Source organism: Octodon degus, unplaced genomic scaffold (assembly GCF_000260255.1).
Source record: "Octodon degus isolate 3935 unplaced genomic scaffold, OctDeg1.0 scaffold00100, whole genome shotgun sequence".
In the NCBI taxonomy this organism is placed as follows: Eukaryota; Metazoa; Chordata; class Mammalia; order Rodentia; family Octodontidae; genus Octodon; species Octodon degus.
Window position 1 is genome coordinate 7,343,851 of NW_004524676.1, and position 23,400 is coordinate 7,367,250.

The 23,400-nt window shown below is 61.3% G+C and overlaps 1 protein-coding gene and 1 long non-coding RNA gene across 4 annotated transcripts; one reads left to right on the plus strand and one right to left on the minus strand.

Moving 5' to 3' along the window:
- Positions 1 to 4,141: 4,141 nt before the first annotated feature.
- On the minus strand, positions 4,142 to 22,442 carry Rapgef3 (Rap guanine nucleotide exchange factor 3). Of its 3 annotated transcripts, XM_012516324.2 has the most exons (28): positions 22,140 to 22,442; positions 21,670 to 21,864; positions 16,675 to 16,728; positions 16,490 to 16,596; positions 16,226 to 16,347; positions 15,917 to 16,085; positions 15,325 to 15,409; positions 14,973 to 15,033; positions 14,819 to 14,895; positions 14,541 to 14,687; positions 14,121 to 14,233; positions 13,853 to 13,941; positions 13,539 to 13,617; positions 13,182 to 13,341; positions 13,021 to 13,103; positions 12,691 to 12,730; positions 11,103 to 11,184; positions 10,670 to 10,816; positions 8,944 to 9,041; positions 8,421 to 8,546; positions 8,168 to 8,349; positions 7,932 to 8,022; positions 7,778 to 7,828; positions 6,806 to 6,893; positions 6,474 to 6,538; positions 6,067 to 6,121; positions 5,901 to 5,972; positions 4,142 to 4,777 (listed from the first exon to the last, which is right to left on the minus strand). In XM_012516324.2, the coding sequence occupies exons 1-28, from the start codon at positions 22,380 to 22,382 to the stop codon at positions 4,659 to 4,661; spliced, it is 3,000 nt and encodes a 999-aa protein (XP_012371778.2). In that variant the 5' UTR covers positions 22,383 to 22,442; the 3' UTR covers positions 4,142 to 4,658. The 3 variants fall into 3 exon arrangements, 2 of the variants coding, with proteins under 2 accessions (XP_012371778.2, XP_023579354.1); XM_023723586.1 differs by lacking the exon at positions 6,474 to 6,538 and having other exon boundaries at positions 4,688 to 4,777; XR_002822639.1 differs by lacking the exons at positions 4,142 to 4,777; positions 5,901 to 5,972 and having other exon boundaries at positions 6,087 to 6,121; positions 6,474 to 6,585.
- LOC111818725 lies at positions 16,735 to 21,663 on the plus strand. The gene is made up of 3 exons (XR_002822640.1): positions 16,735 to 20,224; positions 21,216 to 21,413; positions 21,524 to 21,663. It is a non-coding gene; the product is annotated as an uncharacterized LOC111818725 (long non-coding RNA).
- Positions 22,443 to 23,400: the final 958 nt, after the last annotated feature.

The window sequence follows — 23,400 nt, forward strand, 5'->3', positions numbered from 1 at the left end:
GCTCCGTGGCCAGACACGAGGAACCACTGCTCCGAGAGGGCGCCGCCACGGGGGAGCGTGGAAACCTCTGACTGAAAGCCGTCCTGCCAGAGTGCCGGGCCAGCTCTGCCACTCACCACCTGGACAACCCTGGCAAGTGTCCTCTGAGCCTCAGTTTCCCCTACAGAGTTAACAGCGCAAACAGGGGTACCTGACAGGGTTGCTGCAAGCACTGTGGGAGCTGATGCTTGCTTAGAACAGAGCCTAGTGCCAGAGCAGGTGAGCTGCTGCGGAAAAAAATTTTTTTAATATATATATTACATTATGTTATATTACATGCATATCCCTAGTTAAACCAGACGGCTTCAGAAGTTCTCCCTAAAATATGACATTTTAAAAAGACACACAAAGCATGACAGGGGCAGCATCTCCGAACACTCCATGTGATGAGCTTTTTTAGTTTCAAAAGCGAATGTACATTTAAAAGCCGAGCAGCCTTAGAGCCGACAGCCCTTCGCTGAGTCCTACTGCCTAATGCACCCGGTTTGGTGCCAAAGGTGACCTGATTCTGATTAGGAACTTCAGTAAGAACAAATCCCGGCTCCAGTCCCCAACCCCCTGGGCTTGGGCCCCAGAGCTTGGGCTCTGGGCACAGCAGCAGCTGCCGGACAGGAAGCCGGGAGCCAGGAGAAATGGAGCCAGAGCCAGAGAAGACCGCCCTCCTCCAGGCTCTCGAGGACGCTGGCTCTGCCTCCAGGACCAGGGCTCCTAAAGCCCTGGCAAAGCACAGCTGGTAAGGTGGTCCCCACCTCTCCCTGCATCCCACCCTGGGGAGCTCTGAGATCCTCTCTCTACAGACAACCAGGAAGCGAAGGCGGGCAGTGGAGCACTCAGCGGGGGGCAGAGGGCAAGGCAGAGTGTGACACTTAGGGGACTTCACAGCCCTCAAATGTGACTGCAGGCAGCCGCTGGTCCTCAGGATAGCCCTGGCCGGAGGCACCCTGAGAACACACAGGGGACCTACACCACGTCACCTTGTGACACCAGAGCTGCCTAAGCCACAGACTCTAGGGGCAGGAAGCCATCCCCTAAACACTTCCAGTTCAAATGCTTTTTATTGCTGGGTGTGGTGGTGTTCGTCTGTAACCCCAGCAATCCAGAGGCTGAGGCAGGAGGCTCACTGCAAGTGATAGACCAGGCTGGAATACAAAGTGAGCTCAAGGCCAGCCTGAACTGCATACTGAGACCCTGTGTCAAAATGACAAAAAAAAAAAAAAAAAAAAGTCCTTTTAATCAAGGAGGAAACCGGGGTCCAGGCTCCTCCTGCCCACACATAGCCTGCTGTGCCACCTCAGGCTCTGGCTAATGAGGCACTTTCCTGGGGCACCCCTAAGCTTCAAGGGTTCCACTGGCCTAGCTCCAGAAATCACTCCTGCCCCCCTTGTAAGGCTAAAGCCTTCCCCTGATGCCAGGAAGGCCTGAACTGCTGCCCATGAATCGCGGCCCAGCAACAAAGCTGGGCCCTGAGCTCTCTGCAGGGGCCAAGAGCAAGGCAGGATTGTGGGGCAAGCCCTCAGCGGCCCACTCCATGCTCGACAGCCCTCCACACCTGCGCACAGCCTGCCTGCTGAGCTCACCCTGCTTCCTGCCCCGGAGGCTGGGAGGCTTCTTCTCCTGAGCACCCCGCTACTCCTAGCCGCTCCTGACCCCATCAAGGGCACCTGCTCCAGGAAGGCCCCAGGCAGGGGAGACAAGATAAGCCCGTGCGTGCATCAGATGTGGCTTCTCCGAAGAAGGGAAGTTGTGTCATTAGGGAAGGGACAGAGGCCACCTGTGCCCTGGGCTGTGGAAGGGTGGCAGCTCCGGTCTCGGAGTCAGGGATCTGGAGGAGGATGTTTGCGTTGGCTGGGGAACTGGCCAGGCCTGGGGACACTTAGTTCAGACGATGGCTCAAAATCTTGCGTGGGAGGCAGGTACAGGGCCAGAAGGGGGCGGGTGGCTGGGCTTTTCACTCACAGTGCAGCACACCAGGGGCTCCTGGCCTCGGCACTTGAGGGTGAGAGGTGGGGCACAGGAACCCAGCTTCTGAGGCCCTCCAGACCTGACTTTGAAACATCTGCCCTAAAGGACCTGAAGGCCCCTCTGAGCAGAGGGCTCTGGAGGGCCACAGCTGCCTGTCTCGTGCAGAGCACCTACCAAGCGCACGGCAAACACCTAAAAATGAAGGGTGCTGGGACTGCAGAAAGGGACAAATTGTCCATGCTTGGATCTAGTCCTACGAGGGAAGACGACGGGACACGAGAGGACAGGGCTGACGTACGGCGTTGTTTCACCCATCAAGGAGCTGTCTGACCAGAGGCAAATTTTTCTGGGCCTGTTTCTTGGGCTGCGAAACAGGGGCAAAAGTACCCGTAGTGCCTGCCTATCATGAGCATAGAAATGACACCACAGATGGGAAGCATGAAGGGCGAGGACCGAAACACTGACGGAGCCGCAGTGTACTGCTATGGCACATCCCGTGGGTGACGGTGGCGTTAGGGACATGAATCTGTGCTGCACAGGAAGCAGAGTGGCTAGGAGCTGGGTGCCCCCAGGACTGTGGGAACAGATCTACCCCTCACCGTCTCCAAGCCAGAGGTGAGAGGGAGAGGCAAGCGCTGGGCCAAGGGCTCCATCTCTATCTGCTGCTGGCATGGCTTGGGGTGGAGGGAAGGACGACTTCGGAAGAGAACCGCAAACCCTCCACCCCTTCCCAGGTCCTGCCTGGTCCCTGCAGGAAGGGAAATAAGGGCTGCCCATGGTCATCACCTGCCCTGATGCCCTGCTCCTCCCGTAGGACGCACATGCACACCCATACCCCTTCCTTTCCTACCCTCTGTGGGTGGCTGACAGGTGTAGGTTTGGCTGAAACACCAACAGACAATGCAGTTAGATGGGAAGAAGCGCCTGACTCACCATGGGCACCACGGCTCAGCCCCATGAGCTTCCTGCCCTGCCCTGAGCCTCCATCCCCACTGAGAGGCGAGAGAACTGGTTCGGCGACCCCTGCTGTTACAGCTTGAATCTGCTCCTCCCAGAGTCTCCTGTGCTTGGAAGGTGGCTGGGCCCTGGGGCCACCGTACTTGGCAGTGGATCAGATAGGATGCTGTTAGGCTGCTGGCAGGTGAGGCCTTGTCGGTGACCTGGACCTGAAAGGAGGCACTACTCTTGTCCCTGGCTTCTCCCTTTCCTCTCCCTCTCAGCTGCCATGACAACTTGGGCTGCTTGCCTCTGGCCAGCCTTCCCCCAGGCCATTTCTGCCACGGACTGGCCAACCATGCATTGAATCCACTGAGGGTGCAACTCCACATTACCTGAACCTCCTTCAAGCTACAGGTGTGGCACAGTTCATCCCAGTGACAGGACTGCAAGTAACTGACACACCTGCCACAGCTCCACCTTGGTCCGGCCTCAGGCTCTAGCCAGTGCTGCAGCCCCTCAGCAGGTGTCAGGCTCGGGACTTGCAACATTCACCTCTGTCATTGTAGCAGGGGCTGAGGCTTGTCACTGTCTGGCCGGATGTCACTGTCACTGTCTGGCCGGAGCAGCGGGATGGGAATCACGCCTCACAGATGGAGAGACGACCTGACTCCATCAGGTTCTCTGGAAGCCGAAGGCCTAACCCCAGCTGTGCCCTCGGGCCGAGAGGAGCCGGGCAGCACTGGGTCAGGGCAAGGCACGGGTATCTCCCAAGCCCCGGCTGCTGTGCCTGCCCAGTGAAGCTGCTCCTTGGCTGCAGGAGTGACACTCTTTCCTCCAGCCACCCCAGGACCCACACCGGCTCATCCCAGACCTGTGAGGTTGCCACCTGGCTCCAGGGCAAGGGGAACAGAGAGGGTGTGGTCCCTGCCAGAGCTCTGGGGGCTGTGCTGCAGGGCCTGGAGGGCGACATCCTGATCTCCTGGAGGCTTGACCCTCCATGCCTTTCCCGTTCCTTCCTAGCACCTCACCGTCACCTTCAGACCCCCACAGACTGTGAGTTTGGAGTTAGGAGAAGGAAGGGAGCAGCTCTAGCTGCACCTGGCTGCCAGTCTCACCGCGGAGAGCTGAGGGCTTCCCCGTCGGGGGCCCAGCGTGCACCCCTGGGCACAGCCAGCTGTCCAGGAGCCTTGCCTCAGTCCCAGGGGCTCTGCCCGGCCTCAGAACACACACAGCCCTGTTAACTTCTGGGAACAATCGGGCTCCTCAGGGACCACCCGGCCAGACAGCCCGGCCCACACCCAGCTGTTTATCTCGGATGCCTCGCAAAGGAAAGCAGCGCTCCCGCCCCCGCACACATGCCAGGCATATGCAGCCTCTCCACCAGGAAAACAAAGGAGAGCTGCACAAGAGGACAGAGCTGGACACCACGCTGGAGACGCCGGGAGGAGAGCTCTATTGCAGGAGTCCTCGCCCGCCCGCTCTCCCACCCACTCCCCGGGCCGCACCCAGCTCCTTGGCCGCGCGCCCCCTCGCAGGTCCGCCCTGAGGTCCTGCTCTGCCACAGCCGTCACGGAGCGCAGCCGCCTCCACGCCGCCCGCTCCAGGGCCTCGAGTGCACCCGCGGAGAGCCCTGCCCAGCTCGGCCGGCCTGGAGGGCCCTCGGCCCGGCCTGCCCCGGCTATCTCGGTGGGAAGCGCCCGCGGCAGCCAAGCCGCTGCTCAGGGCTCCAGCTCCCGGGAGAGGCGGGAGAGCTCCCGCTGGTTGTCGATGACCTTCGGCTGCTGGATGTAAGCCCAGGTGCTGGCTGGACTCCGGGTGCTCAGGGACTGCTCCGAGCCTGGGGGAGGGGAAGACACCAGGAAGGCTGAGCAGAGAGCTGTACCTCCCGCCTCAGGAGCCCGCGGAGCCACAGGGCCTGTCTCCCACCTGCCTGCACTGTCCCTAGGCCCCAGGCCAGCACCCCCAAAGCACTGCGCTGAGGAATCAGAAGCAAGCAGCTCCCCGAGACTTTACACAGCACAAGATCTCTCTTTTTTTTTTTTTTTTAACTAAGTTCACAAACAACTAAAATTTAAAAATGTTACAGTGTAGATACTGTAAGTGAAAGACTTCAAAGGTATATGTGTAGGTAGAAGACTATTTTTTTAAAAAAGAAAGTGAGTAGCTCAGGATATTGTTCCTTTTTTTTTTTTTTTTTCCGGAACTGGGGATTGAACTCAGGCCCTTGTGCTTGCCAGACAAGCACTTATTCTACTGAGCCATCTCCCCGGCCCCCCAAGATATTGTTTCGTTGTGTGTCAGGCTGCTCTTGAAGTCACTAGGTAGCCTGGGCTGGCCTTGAACTTATGGCGATTGTTCTGCCTCAGCCTCCACGTGCTGGGATTAGAGGTGTGTGCCTCCAGGCCCAGCTAGCTCAGGACACTGCGAGATAAGTGAAAGTTGAGGACTTGGGCTGGGCCCAGAGGCATGCGTTCAGGAATAGATGCAGGCATTAAAATAAAAAGGGTCTACGATGGAGTTCTTGAACCATGGATTCTGGGTAATTCCACTTCTTAAGACAAAGGTCCAACCAAGAAACACAGGTAAGAGTCAGGAGTTTGCATTCAGCTATCTCACTAACGGCAGACTTCAGAAAGCTGCCCCAGCTTTCCGGCCCTCTCTGTGTTTTGTGTTCAGCGTTGGGACTGAGCCCAGGGCCTTCATGCTGAGCTATGTCCCCTTCCCTTTTGTTATTCTGAGACAGCGTTCTGCTACATTGCCAGGGCTGGGCTGGCACTCACGATCCTCCTGCCTGTGTCTCCCTCCCAAGAGGAGAAAACAGCCCTCCTTGCCTCCCAGAGGTGTCGAGCAGACGTGGCGACCCCATGCATGGCAGGGCTGCTCTGTCCCCACCACCCCTCAAGTGCCCAGCAAGTATCAGCTCAGTGCATTTGGACACTGCCCGGGGCTCCCCCACTTACATGTGGACATCCTCAGCGCCTGGCTGTCCTCATGGAGATGGGAAACCCGGCTCCGCAGCGGGGAGAGGGGCGCTAGGGAGGGTGAGGGGAGTGGTCAGGGGGCTGCAGCCATGCCAGCGCCCCCAGGGGCCCCAGAGGCTCCCAGCCAGGGCTCCAGGCTGCTCACCGGTGCTGTGGCTCCGGCAGTAGTGCAGCAGCCGTGCGGCTCTGGCCATCATTCGCTGTGGACGACACAAGGGCAGCGGTCAGGCCTGCGCAGGGTGCCCCATCCCGCTGGACACGCAGGCTTCCATGCACCTGGCGCTCCAAGGTACTAGGGCCAGTAAGTGCTGGGGTGCCCTCTACCTCAGCCCAGCACCGAGCCCAGGAAACAGGAGCAGGAAGTCGGGCAAGAGAGGTCAGAGAGGTCTCAGACGGGGCCACCACAGAAAGGTCTGATACTGTCCCCTTGTGGCTCTGGCAGCAAACAGAACCACCAGCGCACAAGCACAAGGCAGGGCTGAGGCTGGCGTCCGAGGCCTTCTCAGCAAGCCTTGACCACCTCCCCACGCCCGCCAGGGGATGGGCACACACCATCTTCTCAAAGTTGATGAGACTGTCCACGAGCGTGCGGTTTCCCTCGTGGATGAAGGTCATGTCTGCACAGGGAAGATTTTCTCCTGGGTTCCTGCATTCCTTCTCCCTCCTGCAGCCCCGGAAAGGTGGAGGCCAGTAACGGCTGCGGGGAGCCTCCGCCCCATGCTGCCCTCAGACCTGCAGAGCCTACCAGGTCTCTCGGCCTCGGCCCAGCGCAGCCCTTTTGCTTTGCCCCAGCCTGTGAGCCCCTAGTTCACCTGTGCCCTCCCCAGCCCCAGCAGCCGGGGCAGCTGAGCAGCTAGCACAGGGCGGAGGCCCCGGCCTCTTACCTTTGAGGAGAAGGGGCATGAAGGGGATGAGGGGCGGGGAGAGCTTGCGGAGAGCAAGTCGGTACACACGGTGATTCCACGAGGGGTCCTGGGAGGGACGTGGGGGACGTGGGGCTGCGCAGGGCCAGCTGCCACAGCCAAGCATCCCCCTCCTGCAGGCCACAGAGGCTCCAGGCTCAGCCACGCCTGGCCAACTCACTGTGGCGGGCCACAGCCACTGCTGGTTTGCATGCAAGTGGCTTCCTGGGCTGCTGGGGAAGCCTCATGGGTGGGGTTAATCACGAGGCCCTGAGGGTTGTGGGATCCTCACTCCCTCTCTCTCTCTGGTGGGTAAATTCTTCCAAAGTTCTTTGGTCCCTTGAATTGTTCTGTCTTTTTTTTTTTGAGACAGGTTCTCACTATACAGTTCAAGCTGATCTTGAACTTACTTTGTAGCTCAGGCTGGCCTCAAACTGAACTCACAGTGATCCTTCTGCCTCAGCCTCCTGAATGCTGGAGTTACAGGCATGCGCCACCACACCAGGGTAGCAGATGCTTTTCTTATGAGCTCCCAGGGCTACGCTGATGACATCCCTGTTCCTTTCCCTCCTGAATACTTCAGACCCTCAGCAGTTCCTGGAAGCCGAGGTTTAGTACCACCACCACGTGCAGGGCTCTGGTGCAAGCCCTGGCCTTAGCACGGCCAGTGATTGGTGCGAAAGCTGCGTCCTGAGTCCCGGGCAGGGTGGCTATGGTGCAGCCTCCTCAGTGACCTGGCACCTCCTCGCATGGTAGATGTCCCCCCGGGGCACGCTGTGTTATGCAACCCCCCAAGCAACCCCAGTGTGCACCTCACACCCCATCCCCCAGCTGGCTCTCCCCCCACTGGCCAGAGGGAACCAGGGAGCCCTGAAGAGCGACCAACCCAGACAACCAGAGGCTGCAGGGAGCCCCGAGTTGAGTTCTAGAGGGAGGACCCTACAAGGCACTCACCAGCAGCCTCTCCAGGGCCGAGTATAGCTTCCGGACTTTCTGGGGCAGCCGCTGTGAAGGACAGGCCTGAGCTGCCACTGCTGGATGGGGCTCCCGGGGGAGCCCACGACCAGGGAGGACGCCTGGCTGCAGGACCAGACTTCAGGGCACCTACCTCCCAGGTGCGGGCCAGCCGGCTGATGGCCGAGTTGCTGAGGCCAAACATGACAGCAAAGAAGGAGTTGAGATTTTTCTGCTCCTTGAGGCTGTGAGAAGACACAGAGGTGCTCAGGGAAACAGCTGTGCTCACCGCACTGGCCAAGAGCCAGCCCAGGGGCTCAGACCAGGCCTGCCCAGCGCCACTCGGGTCAGGAGGAGGCGAATGGTAAGGCTCATGCCCATCCAGCTTACTGGGCAGCAAGTTTGATGAACTTCCGGAGCAGCTGGGCCCGCAGGCCGGGTGCGGAGCAGAGACACAGCTCCGTGGCCACCCAGTACTGCAGCTCGTTGAAACGGCGCAGGACGCGCTCCAGGTTGGCCGTGGTGCCATCGCGCAGGTGCTGGGGGTCCAGCACGTAGTGGATCAGCTCCACCTGGCAGGAGAGGGGTCAGCGCACCGGGCAGCCCCACCCCATCCTGGCCTCCCTTCCTGTCAGCTGTGCACCTGGTGGATGCACTTGAAGAGGCCCCAGTCTCGCTCGGTCAGCTGCCCAGCCAGGTCCTTGGCGCTCACTGCGTCCAGCCCCTCTGCAGAGCCCACCGTGGGCCCCAGCTGCTCAGGGTGTGGGGTCTGCGGGGGGAAGAAGGCCAAGGCAGGTGCTCGAGGAACAGGAGGGGGCTTGGGGCAGGCCCCCTGCAGGTCCATGGAAGGGGCAGTAGTGGGGAGCAGGGAGTGCAGGGCTGTAGGGGCCACCCTGGAGGACAGGTGTCTTAAGGAGGCATCTTGCTGATGCCACCCCCTCCTGTGCAGTGGGGCTGGTTCCTGGGGTTCCCCTAAGCAGAGCACGCCCTCTGCCTCTTTGGGAGCTTGCAACCAGCGACCCCCATCTTCGGAATCTCCCTGCCAGCTGAGGCCCACACCTTCCTCCTCCACCTGCAGACTGGGGAGCAAGAGGCCCCCTCCCAGAAGCCATCTCTACAACCCTGAAAACAGAGTCCTTCCCCTCTGGCACTCAGCCCAGCCCTACCAGCTTGTGCACTTCCTGCGGGTTGACAACAAAGAGCCGCTCGTTGAGCCCCAGGGATGTGGCCACACCGCGGGCCTCTGGCTGCAGGCCAATGGCATCTGCAGGGAAAGCAGAGGCTCCAGGTGGGGGTTGGGTAGCAGCTGGCCAGGTGCACCGGCTGCAGGGTGGTGGGTGGGAAGGGGGTCCAGGGCGAAGCTTTAGCCCCGCCGAAGCCCAGCTTCCTCCCTGGGAAAAAGAGAACCTAGCACATGTCCTGACCCGGCACAAGGCCTGGGCGTTAACCAGGATAAGCACAGCTGTGAGGGTGGGACCCTGCAAAGGCCCTCGGAGATCGAGTGAAGGGCGGGTGTGGACTTGGCGTCAGCTTATCAGTTCCTGGTGCAGCAGAACGGTGCTGTTAGTCCCACTTGAGGCCTCAGTTCCTAGACCAGTGGCCACAGAAGTAGGACATGCAAGTCCATCCTCTGCCCAGGAAAACACTGGCTTTTGTTTGTGCTGTTCTCACCTGTTTTGATTCCTATTTTATGCACGGCCTTATACTTGCATAATACTGGTGAAGTAGTATAGAGTTTGTAAACACATTTACCCTTAGTGGAGGATTTACAAAAAAACATTGGTCTCTGGCAAAGGCGGCTGGCGCAGAGCAGGGCTCAGTAATTATGTGGGCAGCCGCAACTCAAGCGATGGCCAGCAGAGGGCAGTGCCCCCAGAGCGGACCACATGGGGGGTTCTTCACTCAATCTCTGGAAGAAGGCTTTCCTCCCTTCCCCTCTCCTCGGGCCATCATTCCCTGCCTGCGCCTGCCCCTGTCCACCCAGCAGTCAGGCCTGCTGTGTCTTTCACAGAGAACAGTCTTGTCGCCCACACACAATCGCACTCCAGGCCCTGCATCTGCCAGGTCCCATGCACGTGCTGCGCTCTGGCCCGGCAACTGCTGTACCCAATATAGAGATGGCTCGGTGGCAGTGCCCACTACACAGACCAAGAAAGGAGGCTGCGCAGCTTGCTCAGGCCCCCGCAGCTGGTGCACATCCGCGACTCCAAGGGCCCATCTGGGAGCCCGTTCTGCAGTGCAGGCTGGCCTCGAACCCTGGACAGACCCCAGACTGGCTGCGGATTCACAGCGATCCTCCTGCCTCAGCTTCTGGAGTGCTGGGTTTACAGGCTTGTGCCACCATGCCCGCTATCACCCCAGTCCTCGGGGTGCAGCTTATCTGCCTTACCAGCCATGGTACCTGAGCCCAAAGGCCAGCGAGAGCCCCTATTGCGTGAGCCTGGGGAGCCCCTGAAGCCCCCAGCTTCAGTTTCCCAGCCTGAAAAGAGGGCAAAACGCCATTCACACAGGCCTGTCTTTAGGACTAAAGGCCAACTTAAGAATGGTGATGGTAATGGCTGGGACTGATGTGGCGCCGGCGACGAGCTGGGCCCCTTCTAACGCCTCTGTGGGCTAGCCCACTTCTTGGAGGAACCAGACTATCCCTACTTTACAGAGATGAAGTGCCTTGCGCAGGTGACCCTGCTAGTGCACCAAGGGGCTGCAGTCAGAAAGCAGGCAGTAGGCTCCAGCGCGCTCGCTCCTAAGCCCCGCACGGAGCAGGCATGGACAGCTGCAGAGGCGCCACTGCCATCAGCACTGGTGCCAGCGAAGCAGAGGACAATGCTCTGGGTCCGGGGAGCCAGCACAGGCCTGAGGGGCCCCTCCCTGGGCTACTGGGGCACAACTCACCGCCTGCAGAAGTGAGCTTCACCAGCACCTGCCCCTTGGTCCAGCCGTCCTCCTGGGCCAGGGCCGCCATCACCTCCCTCACAGAGGCTGTCACGGGCAGCTTCAGGGTCAGCACGGAGTGGTCGGGCCGGCAGATGTCGTAGGGCACTGGGGAGGAGGGCTGGCTAAGCAGCAGGGGCAGCGCCTGGTCACCCCGGCAGATGGGGGCAGTGCGGGCCTGGCTCCCCAGGAGGGGGCAAGAGCAGGGGCCAAGACAAAGTGGCCGGGGAGCCCTAGGCCAGGGCAGGAGTATGGGGACAGAGACCCCCGGGGGCACAGCATGCTTCCCCCGACCCAAGAACTCCCAGGGAGGTGACAACAGCAGGACAACAGAGGCAGAGGCAGCCCAGCGCCAGTGCAGAGCCAGGCTCTCCTTCCTGCCGGGACCACCCACCTTTGTCCCCCACTCGGATGGCACAGCTGCTGCTTGGGAAAGGCTCATCCTGGCTGGGGAGCCACACAGGCGTGTTCCGGGCCTGGGAGGAGGAGAAAGCAAGGCTGTGAGGACGCGGGGGACAGCACACACGGAGGGACAGTGAAGCACCTGTCACCAGGAGCAGGACCCTGGCTGCGCTGCACCACCAGAGGGCTCTGTGGGCCATGTTTACCCAGGTCCAGGTGCGGCCCTGGGCCTTTGGCTGCAGAGACAGAACAGGTGCAAGGGGGCAAGACAGTGCCCTCCACAGGTATGTCCTTCTCTCTACACCCAAAGATCCAGAGCCTTCTCTCGCCCTCCCTCCTCCAGCCATGATCTGCTACAGGCCAGGCACTGGTCTAAGTGAGCAGTCACAAAAAGCCTTCGACAAAAGTACTGCTATGCCCACATTACAGCTACGTGAGGCTCGGACAAGTAAGGCACGTGCCAGCATGCTTTCCTACCCACGATCTGTCAGCGGCCCCACCACACGTCCGTGGGGCCCCCGCATCCTTCCCCTGGCTAGTGTCCTACCCCAGCTCCTCCTTCACCTCCAGCCCATGACAATGGCCTGACCCCTCCTCCCCAGGCCCTCACGTGACTCTGGCCTCCTCCTCCAGGCAGCCTGCGCAGGCAGGACCAGTGGATGCGTGCAGCTCCAGGCCCCACTGTCAGGCTAAGCCCACTCTTCCCCGAGCCCTTCACACCACAGGCCAGCCTATCAGCCCTGCTCCAACGCCTCAATGTCTGCACTACACTCAGCACAAGACCACGCTCCTTCCTTGGCCAGGCTGGCAACCCCCAGCCCCTGCCGTCCCTCACTCTCTGTCCCCCTGCATCATCCTGGGGCCCTTTGTGCTCAGACCTTAGCCTGCAGCTTCAGCACTGAGAACACAGTCCCCAAGCGTGAAAACCAAGTGCCCCGCTTCCAGAGGCCCCGGTCTTTGTATGTCACAAGCTGTCTTGCAGCCTCATCCCTCACTTGCCCATCAACACACAGCCCAGGGTGCCTCTGTCAGCCACAGGGTCACCATAGGCCACCGGCATGGTGCCTGGTGCGTGAGGGAAGGGCCAGACAAAGGCCCTCCCCGCTGAAGCAGCATCCCAGCAGTATGCAACAAATGGCTGATTTGAAGAAAATCACTGTGGACTCCTAGCTCGCTCAGGAGGAGGGGTCCTTGGGTGGAGAGGCAGAGGGGCTCTGGGAGCAAGCAGAAGGGCCGTCAGGCCCCAGCCAGCAGAGCGTGGGCAGGCGCGGAGGGCAGGTGGGTGGGCCTTTGGGGTTTCTGCCCACACAGCCTCCCTGCGCAGTCCTTTCTCCCTGTTCCTCACCAGTCTGGGTTCCCGCCACACCTGCTTGCTCCCTCTGCTCCCCCAGCTCCAGGCTGGACAGCACTGGCCACCCAGAGGCCCCGGGGAAGGGCCTATCCTTCCTGGGGATCCCCACAGCCCAGCTACGAGGAGCCCCTAACTGCCTCCCAGGAAGGAAGCCCCATGCGGGGAAGGAAGCTGCCCTGGGCCACACACAGCCCAGCCTGGCAGCAGAGGTGACGGTGGGGTCAGTTACCTTCAGCTGAGGAGACGTGCTCCCGCAGCCGTTCTCCAACCTAGGAGCAGGAGAGAAGGGCTGTGACAGGGCACAGAGGCAAGGCCGGGCTCCGGGTCCCATCCTGTCCCAGCGAGAGCTCTGAGGGCAGGAGCCTAGGAAATGCAGTGGGCGGGGGGCTGGCAGGGACAGCCCCGGAGGTGCCAGGGCACACTTGTGTGCCTGGAGGTGTGCTCAGGATGGCATAGGGCAAGGGGACCGCAAGGCCCTGAGGATGGAGGATGTGGGCACGCGCGTGCCCTGGGGCTGGTGGGAGCCAGGCCCTCCACCCCACCATGCAGGAGTGGCCACCTGTGGTGCCGCCGCCTCTCGGGCCACTGCTCCCTCAGCAGCTGGCTGAGCCACGTGTCCTTGCTCACCAGGTCAGAGAGTGTCTGTGAAGAGCCAAGTTCCCCTGAGCCAGCTGCAGCCACGCTGCCCCTCAGCTCGCCAGCCTTGCCCCACTCTAGTACCTGCAGGAAGCTGGTGGCCACGGGGTCCCGGCGGAGCGTGGGCCCATACAGGGCCACCCACTGGCCCACCAGCCAGAGGGTCTGCTGCCTGCGGTTGCAGGTGTACGAGCTGCGCTCAGGCTCGCTGTCCCCTGCAGACTCGGCCGACTCCATGTGGAAGGTGGTGCCAGTCAAGGAGCCACACCACATACCAGGTGGTGAGCAGCACACCTGAGCCAAGAGGGCAAGACCCCCCCCCCCCGCAGGCTGTCCTGGGATGAAGCTGGCACCCGAGTGGGATCCTTGCAGCCCGGCTGGTGGGGACTCCTCACCCATGGCACCCCGCCCACCTCACCCCATCCAGGGCTGGCAGGATATTGGCGCAGCAGGGCAGCGCAGAGCTGTGCAGTGGGCATGAAGACGCTGTGGGTCAGGAGGAAGTCCCCCAGGAACGTCTCTGTGGGGCGGGGCGGGTCAGCCTCCGAAGCCAGGTCTGCAGAGCACACCGGGCAGCCCTTCCCCAAGTCCCTCCGCAGACACAGACCAGCAATGCCCAGCCCCATGAGGGCGCCCCGCCCAAGCAAGAGCCAGGGCAAGCAGCATCCCGGCAGTAGATCTGAGGGCCAATCCAGGGAGGCCACGCTGACCACCGGGGAGGCTGCGAGCTGTCAGGGTGCCATCTCCGGCCCTACCTGTCGGGTCGTGGGCGCTGGAGTCTGGCCGCATGGCCTCTAGCAGGAGCTCAAGGATCTTCTCCGGGGTGCCCGACATCACCGTGTACCTAGCAGAAAGCAGCAGCAGAGCCTGTTCCTCCCGCTCGGGCCCTGTCCTGCCTTGGGGTGCAGCGTAGGTGATGGGAAGTGTGTTCTAGTCCCTGCATGGCAGAGGGCAGGAGGAGCGCAGGGCAAAGGAGCTCGGACAGGGAAAGGAAGGCAGCGCTGAGGTGGGGGCGGGGCGCACCGGCTCCTGCCCGGGGTGGGGGGGCGCGAAGAGCCGGCGCCCTGCGAGGTCCGCTCCAGCACCAGCACCACCTTGCCGTGTTCTTCCAGCCGCATGGTCCTGGCCTCCACGTCCTGGAGAGCGAGCCACGGGGACGCTCAGTGACCAGCACGTCTCTGCGCCGGGCCCCCGCTTCCGTGGGGCCCTACTCTGCCCCGGCCTGCCTGCTCTCCTCGTGCCGTGTGCCCCCACGGCCCAGGCTCCCCCGTGCCCAGATTTCTCACAGCCCCTCAGCAGTTATGGACTTCCCTCCTCACACACGCCCGTACAGTCCCTGTGCCAGCTTCACACCCAGCCTCTCCCTGCCACCTCCTCCTCACACTGTCCCCTCTCTGCATCTCTAGGCCTCTGTTTTCTGCCCTCCCCACCCCCAGAAGCCACCTTGATGATCCGGTTGAAGTCCTGCTTGTCCACACGCAGGAAATGACAGTTATCTTCTCGAAGAATGATGGTGGCCGCCCGGGGGGCATCATTCATCAGGGCCAGCTGTCCAAAGTCATCTCCCTCGTGCAGTGTGGTCACCAGCCCCTACAGCCAGGCCTCAGTCACAGCCCCCATGGACCCACCCTCCCTGGCCAGCCCCCAAAGGAAGCCTGGGGCCCGGCTGGAAAGCAGTTGCAATCTCACAGCTCAGGGCCTGGGAGGCCTGGTGGTCTCACCTTGCCATGGGTCACCACGTTGACAGATCCCTTCCAGATAATGTACCATGAGGTGCCCTTGTCCCCCTGGCTAAACACTGACAGAGGCAGGAACAGATCAGGCCCTGCCCTCCCGCCACTTTCCCGCCCAGGCCCTGCACCCAGCCTGACTTACACACAGTCCCTGCCTTGCTGTGGGGCTCGAAAAGCAGCACTGAGGCCAACTCCCGCTTCACCTGTGAGCAGGAGAAGGGCGCAGTTTGGGGGTCAGAAGGGGCTTAGCCCAAAGGTACAAGCACTGCGGAAGAGTGGGGCCAGGTGAGCTGCTCCCCAGGCACAGGCAGGGAAGGAGGACATGGCTGAGACTGCAGGAGGACAGCTGGACCCCTCTGAGGGCACGAAGTCAGGCTGAGGGTGTGCAGCCACAGCAGGTGGGGAGGGCGCTGCCTCCTGGCCCGCAGTAGAGCCTGCAGGAGCCTCCTGCTAGGACACGGACGGACGCTACGGGAGCAGGGCCAGGCACTTACCGAGTTAGACAGGTGGGCCACAGCCTTGATGTGCAGCAGCTCCTCGAAGATGAGGTCCAGCTCCTCCTCCACGCGCTGTCCCGGGCTGCAGGCACAGAAGCAGCAGCAGCACCTGAGAGCTGTGGCCAAGGGCCAGGTGGCGCCTGCTCCCTGATCTGTCAGTAGCGGGGCAGCCTCTGTGGAAGGGCCACAGGCGCCAGACCCCAGGCTAAGCTCCTCACGTGCATTCCACCCCCACGACAGCCCACCAACACAAGCTCTGTTATCCTCGCCTGACAGAAGAGGAACCAGTATGGACAGGCCCAAGGTCACCCAGCGAGTAGGCAGAGGAGCTGGGCCTGGCACCTGGGCTGCCCACAGGTCTCAAAGCCTCCCCTCTTGTAGCCAGGCTATACACAGTGTAGGACGGGTGCTCCAAGGCCCTCTGGCCCCCACGCTCGTTGCTGAAAGCAGCAGCCCAGGCACAGGAGGGGCCGTTGAGTCCATGCAGAGTGCAGGCCCAAGGTCAGGGTTCAGGAAGAACCTACTAAGAGTCTATGGCCCCGAAATGCCACATGGGACCCCAGGCTGGCATGCAGGGCTCTGAACTCACGGCTTCCGAAGTGCCACTGTGAGCAGGGCATCTGGTCCCCGCTGCGAGAGCAGGGCCATGGCCTCCACTAATTCCTCTTCCAGCTCGTGAACTCCTGCAGGCTCAGGCTCCGGCCCCAAGAAGCGGTAGAACTGGGCATCTCGGTCCTGGAAGGTCCAGTCGTGTTTCACTGAGGGACCAAGGCCCAGGCATGGAAAGGAGAGGAAATTGAGGCCATGTAGGCACAAGGGCCCAGGGCAATGCCAAGCCTGCTGCAGCACCCCCAAGGCCACTGCCCAGCCTGGAGACCCACCCTGGGCTCAGGCTCACCATGGCAGAGGGCACCTTCATCCAGCAGCACCTGGCAGATGCCCACTGCTTGGCTTCGGGAATGGACCCCAAGCCCAAGGGCCAGGATCCCATCCACCAGCTCCCGTCCGGAGCAGCATTGCCTGCGGGGAGGTAGGGGTTTGTGACCTAGCCCAGCCAGCTCTTCCCCTAGCAGCAGGGTTAGGCCCAGAAGCCTAGGGTGGGAAGGAAAGGGACAAGGGACAGTGAGTGTGGGTGAGCCAGGCCAGACAGAGCCCCACTCACCGGTGGAGCCTAAGATGGTGCTTTCGGTCTCGGATGAGGCTTGGGTAGGTGGCCAGAAGGTGTCGGTGCAGGTACCTGCCAGCCCTGAGCACACGCTCCGTCGTGGCCTGCAGGGGGAGGACACAGCTAGCTGCAGCCCTATACCCTGTATCTGCTGCCCCGGGCCACGCCCCCTGCACCTGTACCTGCTCTAGGCTCTCGCTGAAATCCAGGGACTCCTCGCTGGTGGTGAGAGGTGTCTGAGAACAGCAGAGAGTTCGTAGGTCAGCATGGGGCCTACAGACACTGCTGTGGGCCTCCCTGCCCCCCTCATCACCTCACCCAGTCCCTAGCCCCAAATGCACCCCTTAGTCACTTAAGCCACCAATGAGCATACCTGGAGCCCCCAAGGCCGCGCACTGCCTCTTCCCACCCTACACTCCATCCCCAGACTTTTTCTTCCTTCTGCACCTGAACACTACCCCTCCTGAGGGAGCCCTGAGATCCCCACTCTGTTCTCCCAGGGCCCTGTGTGCCCAGGCTCCCAGGAAAACTGCCCCATGTGGGGACAGGGACCAGGAGCTGGAAGGAGAACAAGATAAGACCTGTGAGCAGCCAGACAAGAGCAGTGCAGAAGGGGCTGGGGAGATAGCTCAGTAGAATAAGCACTTGCCTGGCAAGTGCAAGGGCCTAAGTTCAATCCCTGGTACTAGGGGGGAAAAAAACAAAACAAAACAGTGCAGGGCCCGGGAATGTATGCTCCAGCATGGGGCAGCAGGCCTGATGCTAAACCCACCATGTTCCTGGCCCAGCACAGAACCACGAGCAGGCCCTGTGCCCTCTTACAGCCTTGGGCCAGTCTGGTTGTTAACATCATAAACCTCAAAGCTATGCTCCTGGATTCGAACACCTGCTTGTCTACTGGTGTGTGGCCTCAAACAAGCAATTTCTCTCTGCTGCAGTTTCCTCAGGTATAAAATCCATAAAACACTAATAATAACAAAGCCAGGTGCTTCAGGGAGGACTGCACAAGTTAACACACAGCAAGCAGTCAAACCACTGCGCAGACAGCGGCTGGACACCCACGTTAGCTGCCACCTAGCAGCTGTCCAGGTGGGGCTGCCAGCTAGAAAGGCAGTTAGTCTATCCGCCTATGAGAAAGAGCAACACAGCAGGTACACAGCAGCTCGGGGCTGTCCAGGACCCCCAGGTAGTGAGGTTTCCTTGCCCGTGGTGTCAGCGGGGATGTCAGAGCTCCGGGGTGCTGAGTGTGAGCCATGGAAGCCCCTCACAATCCTTTTCCAGCTCCCTAGAGCTGGGCTTAGTGGGAAGCCCTGGACAGGACGCCCTGCCCTCCCAGCCTGCCCAAAGTCCTTACCATGTGCAGGGCACGACCACCTCCCCAGTGCTATGGGCTCTCGAGTCAGTGGGAGATGGGCAGGTGGCACTCTCTTGCCCTGGAAGCCGTGGGATACTGAACACTAAGGGTGCCGAGGTCACTTGCAAGGGTAGTGGGCTGGGGAGCCTGTCCGATTCCCACCACCAGCCTTTGGGGTCCTGGTCCCATGCTGTTCTCCACACCTGTGTCTTTTGCCCTCCTCCCATCCTTTTCCAACACCAGTGCTCCTCTTGGGTTCCCACCTGCACTTAGGGCCCTGGGAAGGGCCTGGCTGGGAGGCTGGAGCCGAGTGCCCTCCCCTGGGCTGGGCACCGGCGCTCTGCCACTGTGCCCTGCAGAGGTCTGAGTCTGGAATGCACAGGCGCCTGGCCAGGGCTGGACGGAAGTCACTAGGTGTCCCAAGGGTATTCCTGCCTGGTCATGGGGCCCAACCAGTGCCAAATCCAGAGCCCTGGAGACTTAATGACAGGAAACAAGGAGGAGGAGGAGCCGGGAGGAGAGGAAGGGCAGGAATGCTACCGGGCCAGCCCCTGTGTTGGAACAAACAGTGCCGAGGAGGCTAACACTTGTTGTTATTCATTTCCAAGTGCCAGGCCGCCCCCAGCCTGCCCCAGCTCCCTTGGCGCCCGCAGCTGAAGCTGCAGCACCGGCTCCCTTCCTGGTATTATTTTGACCTGGGAGGGCACATCAGGAGGGGGTGACGGATCATGTGGCTGTGATGGTCACTTCCTGACCTACCCTGAGGATGAGCACAGGGCCAGAGAGTGTCCTTGTCCCCAACTCACGCACTGCACGACATGCAAAAGCTGAAGACTGAACCTAAAGGCGTCTCTCACTTCCCAAAGGAATGCAGGTGCCTGGAGAACTGAAGTTACTTAAGGTGCCTGCCGCGCTGCTGGCCTTGGGAGCAGGAGTTTGCATCACTGTTCATATCGGGGGGGAGGGTCAGAGATTACATAACCTCCAGCTGGCAGAGAGAAATCACATTGCCTGCGTGGACTCCAAGCCCATGTAGGCCCTTAGCACTGTGCCCCTCACCACGGTGCCCCCCTGCCCCCCTCGCCCCACGTGTATTCTGCCCTTAGGAACGTCCTGTGGCAGCAGGTACACAGGCTGGCGGTCACAACTCCTCTTTCCCCTGCAGTCTTCCAGGGAATGGAAGCCTCTGGGATGAGGCAGGAATTGGGCTACTTCAGGGGTCAAATGTGTAGATTTGGATAGGACACCTCAGTTCACACGCTGGCTCTCTAGTTAACACCTGCTCCTACGGCCTTGTGTTGCTTGTCTGCCCCTGCAATGCCTGCACTTCCTAATCTGTAAGGTGGGGCTGATGTGATGACGGCAGGCCTCCCAAGGACCGTTGCGAGGATCGGATGAGCTAGTGGAAGGCACACAGAGCGGGGCCCACCACACCTGTTCGGGAATGGCCTTCTTCCGCCTTCATTATTTCAAAATGGGCACCAAGTACCCGGGCCCGGGACAAAAGACACTGGCCCAGGCCTTAGTCCAATAACCCCGAGTTGGCTCAGGCTCTGGGTTGGAAAGAAGCCATCAGCACGGGTCAAGGTGAAGGCCCTCAGGGCTGCCTCTTCTCAAAGGTCACGGGAGGCATTTGGAGTGGAAGGGGAGGGGCTTGGTCTCAAGGCACCAGCGAGGCAGGCGGCCCTCTCCTCCTCCCCGGCACTGAGTGTCAGAGAGGCTGGACATCACCAGGACCTGTCAGACCAGTTCCCTCAGATGTGCCTGAGGTCCCAGGCCGCTGCATGTGATGGACAGGAAAGACGGCAGGGACACCATGGCCAGTGCCACACCCACGGCCACCTGCCGGGAAGCACAGCCCAGCCACAGCACCAGGGTGATGGCAGCAGGACCTGTCCCTCAGGCTACGGGAGCCTTGGTAAAGTGACTACCTGGGCTCTCACAGGGACCCCAAACCCTAAACTGCTACTCTTTTTCACAGGGTTGGGCAGAAGGAGGTTTGCTGTTTTAGAGAAGAGAGCAAACTCCCAGAACAACAGCCATTGGAAAAACAGCAGCCCAGCCCCCGCCCGCCTGTGGGCACCATCAGAGATCCCCACAATCTTGCCCCTAGCCCTAGATATCAGACAGCATCTCATGTGTTCCAAAGACGATTTTCATCACATTCCAGCGCTGCCGCGCCGTCCCTGGTAGTCCTTTCTGCAGCTAACCTCAAGCCCTCCTGCTGCACCACAGATGCTCTGTGAGGTTGATGGCTTTGCCCTTGAGACTTTTAATAGGAAAGCGCAAGTGGAGCCTGGATGACCCCCACCCTGACCCCTTCACCCTGGGGTACACATGCGCTGTGGGCACTGCTCCCTGATGGAAGTCTTGCCTGGGTAGGGCCACCATCAGGAATGGAGGTGCAGCAGATGAGCACCCAGAACCCCTAAACACACAGGCACATGGGTGCGCATGCACAGGCGGAGCCCATCCCCCACCCCCAGGGCCAGTGTAACAAAGGGGATGGGCCGGTTTTAGCCCTGAAAGTCTGAGCTGCTCCATCACCAGACCTTCTCCACTGTACACACGTACACACAACCAGCAGGGGAAAGGAGATTCGCTCCATACCTTTGGCTCCCTTTACACTTCAGCAACCCACACGCACCCTCCCCACCTCCCCACGTAGGGCTCAGGCCAGCCCAGCAGTGCTGAGGCACCTCCACCCCTTTCTCATCTTTGGGTCCCAGGAGATCAGTGAGCTCACTATCCCTGTGCCGGACCTCCTCTCTCTCAGCCCCTACCTCGCCTCTAGAGCTGAGAAGGGGACAGGAAATGTACAAGTAATTATAGTCCAGGAGGGAAGGCGGCAGCGGGTGAGTTCCAGCCTCTAGCTCCAGCACAGATATGGCAGGGACCATATATGCCTAGGCGTGTGGGACCAGAGCCAGGCCCCAAAGGCCGCTTATCAGGAAGACCTGGGAGAGCAGGGCTGGGTGACAACTGCAGACACTTGGGTTCCCCTTCTCAGCCCAAACTGCACCCAGGGACCCCTTCCCTTTGCTGTGCCTGGGTTTTCCCACCTCAGCCTCCCAGTCCAGTAAGGAGACTCCTGGCAGCTGGACATGGCAGGAGGAAGAAGGCTGCTCTGATCAAGGGGACTTGCTGATACAAGAGGAGCTGTCCTATTTGTCACCCACTCCTGCCTTCTCCGGCTCCTGTCCCCAGGACCCTCGGACACCACCCACCCACACACACACACCCAGTGGGCACACCCAGGCGACACGCCCTTGAGCCCCAGGACCAGGACCAGGCACTGGAGAAGCCTGTGACTGGACCAAGCGCCTCCCTCCTTTTCCCCTACTGCCCTTCCGTCCTTCATTCCTTCAGCTCCAGAGTTTTCCACTGCCAAAGGTGCTCCAGTCATCCTGGGTTCTCCTGACTCCTCAGAACCCCCCCGCCCCAGTCCCTGCAAGCCTCAGGACAAGCAGTGTCCACATGACCCTTCAGTCTAGGATCAAAAAGCAGAATCAGCCCAGTTCTGCTGTACAGGAAAGAAGCGGTTGCCACGGTGACCCGTCTGGCACAGTAAGCACTTGACAGGACTTCGCCCCTCCCGCATCTCCTACCCGCCAGCAAAAAGGACACGAGTGCACCTAACTCTGCCGAGCGACTAGACCCCTTCTTCTTGCCCCCAGCCCAGATGGGGCTACCTGGGCACCGAGACAGTGGAACATGTAGCTGCGGTGCGCGCAGCCCACACCCCACGCCTCCCTGACCCATGCGCACCCCAGAACCCCAGAGCAAGCCACCCCCAGTTGCTGGCCCAGGCGGAGCTACTCACCCAGCGCAAGCCCTGGATGCGGCTGGGCCGCCGGTGCTCCAGCAGAAGCTGGTAGGAGCAGCTCCGGGACCGGGGCATCCTCCGCAGCACCATGTCCAGCAGCGTGGCGTCCGGCCCCAGCTCAGGCAGGCGCAGGCCCGGGCCCCCGTCCGCAGCTGGGCCCAGCTGCCAGCGGCTCTCCCCTGGCCAGCCGACCTGCAGCGTGGAGAAAGGTGTGCGGCCCTGAGCGTCCCTGGCGTCCTGCGGCTGCAGGGGGAGGCGCTCACCCCTCCAGGCGCCGGGGGAGGGACAGGAAGACCTGCCGGGTGGCCGCGCGTCCGGCTGCGAGTCTTGGGCGACTCCAGGAGGGCTGGACGCTGCCTCGCTCGGGAACCCCTGCCCGCCGCCCTCTGCGGAGCGCTCGGCCCGAACCCCTGCCCAGCTCCCCGCGACCGCGCCCTCCAGCTCCTCCCGCCGGACCCCTCACCCACCTTCATGTCCCTGCAGTCACCCTCCGCGCAGGCTCTGGAGGGACCGCGGGGCGCCGGGCCAGCCCCGGCGGGGTATGCGTGGGGTCGGCGGACGCGGCGGGCGAGCAAGGCGGCGGGGCAGGTGGAGTGGCGCCCGCTTGGACGGACCTGGGCGGGGGTCGCCCTTCCCAGAGCCCGAGCCAGCGCCCTCGGTCCAGGCGGCACCGCCAGCTGGCACCGGGCCGGGCGGGCGTTGGCTCCCATGGATGGACGGCCGAGGGGCGGGGAGGTGGCGCGGGAGGAGGCCGGGCCGGGAGGGGCGGGGCGCGGTGCCGCCGCGTGGCCGGAGCCCAGGCGGAAACCGGGGAGGGGGCGGCGTGAGTCAGCGCCCCACCCCGAGGGAAATCCTGCCCGGCAGCTCCCGCCTGGCTCCTGTTCCGGCCTCCACCGAGGGGCTCGCACTCTGGACGCGGACGGGGAAACTGAGTCTGGACGGAACGCAGCCCGGGTGGACAGACGGATGGGGGTGGGAACTCCTAGAAAGAGGTGTGGCTGGTGCCAGCGTGGAGCAGAGAAATGTGCCGGGGCCACATCCTCCGGGCAGTGGACGCGGAGACGCCGCGGGGTTTGAGCCTCGGTCTCCACCCTGCACGCGTGCCAGCGTGGCTGTCGGCCTCACACCTGTTTCCGAGAAGGCAGAGACAGATGGACGGCCAGATGCCTGGTAATTGCTCAGAATGACAGTGAGGGTCTAGAAGGCACACCCCCGCCTCTGCTTTCTAGGAGCCCCTTCCCCCATTTTACCCTTCTTCTCTCTTTTCTATTGTTGAGTTTGCCGGGGCTGAGGAAGGAACACTAGTACTCAGCAGGTGCCTCCGCTGCAGATGGTGGAAACCCAACCTGCACTGAAAATTATTTTGACCGGGGGAGGGGAATTTTAATTGTAGTTAAAAATCTCCACCCCACCTTTTATTTGTTTTCAGTCTCCTGCCTAGTTCAAGCTGGCCTTGAATTTCCAGTGTGTGCGGGGCTGTCCTGAAACTCAAAGGGATCCTCCTGCCTCAGCCTCCCAAGTGCTGGGATTATAGGCCTGTGCCTCCGTGCTTGGCTAAAATCCTGTGTGTGTGTGTGTGTGTGTGTGTGTGTGTGTGTGTGTATTTTACCCATGAGCTTATTAAAGTGCATGTTGCAGCTCCCCAAATTTGGAAGTGGATGGAAACACTGCACATTGAACAAAGGTCGCGGGTCATCTGCTCTGCCCACACTTTGAACAACCTTTTTC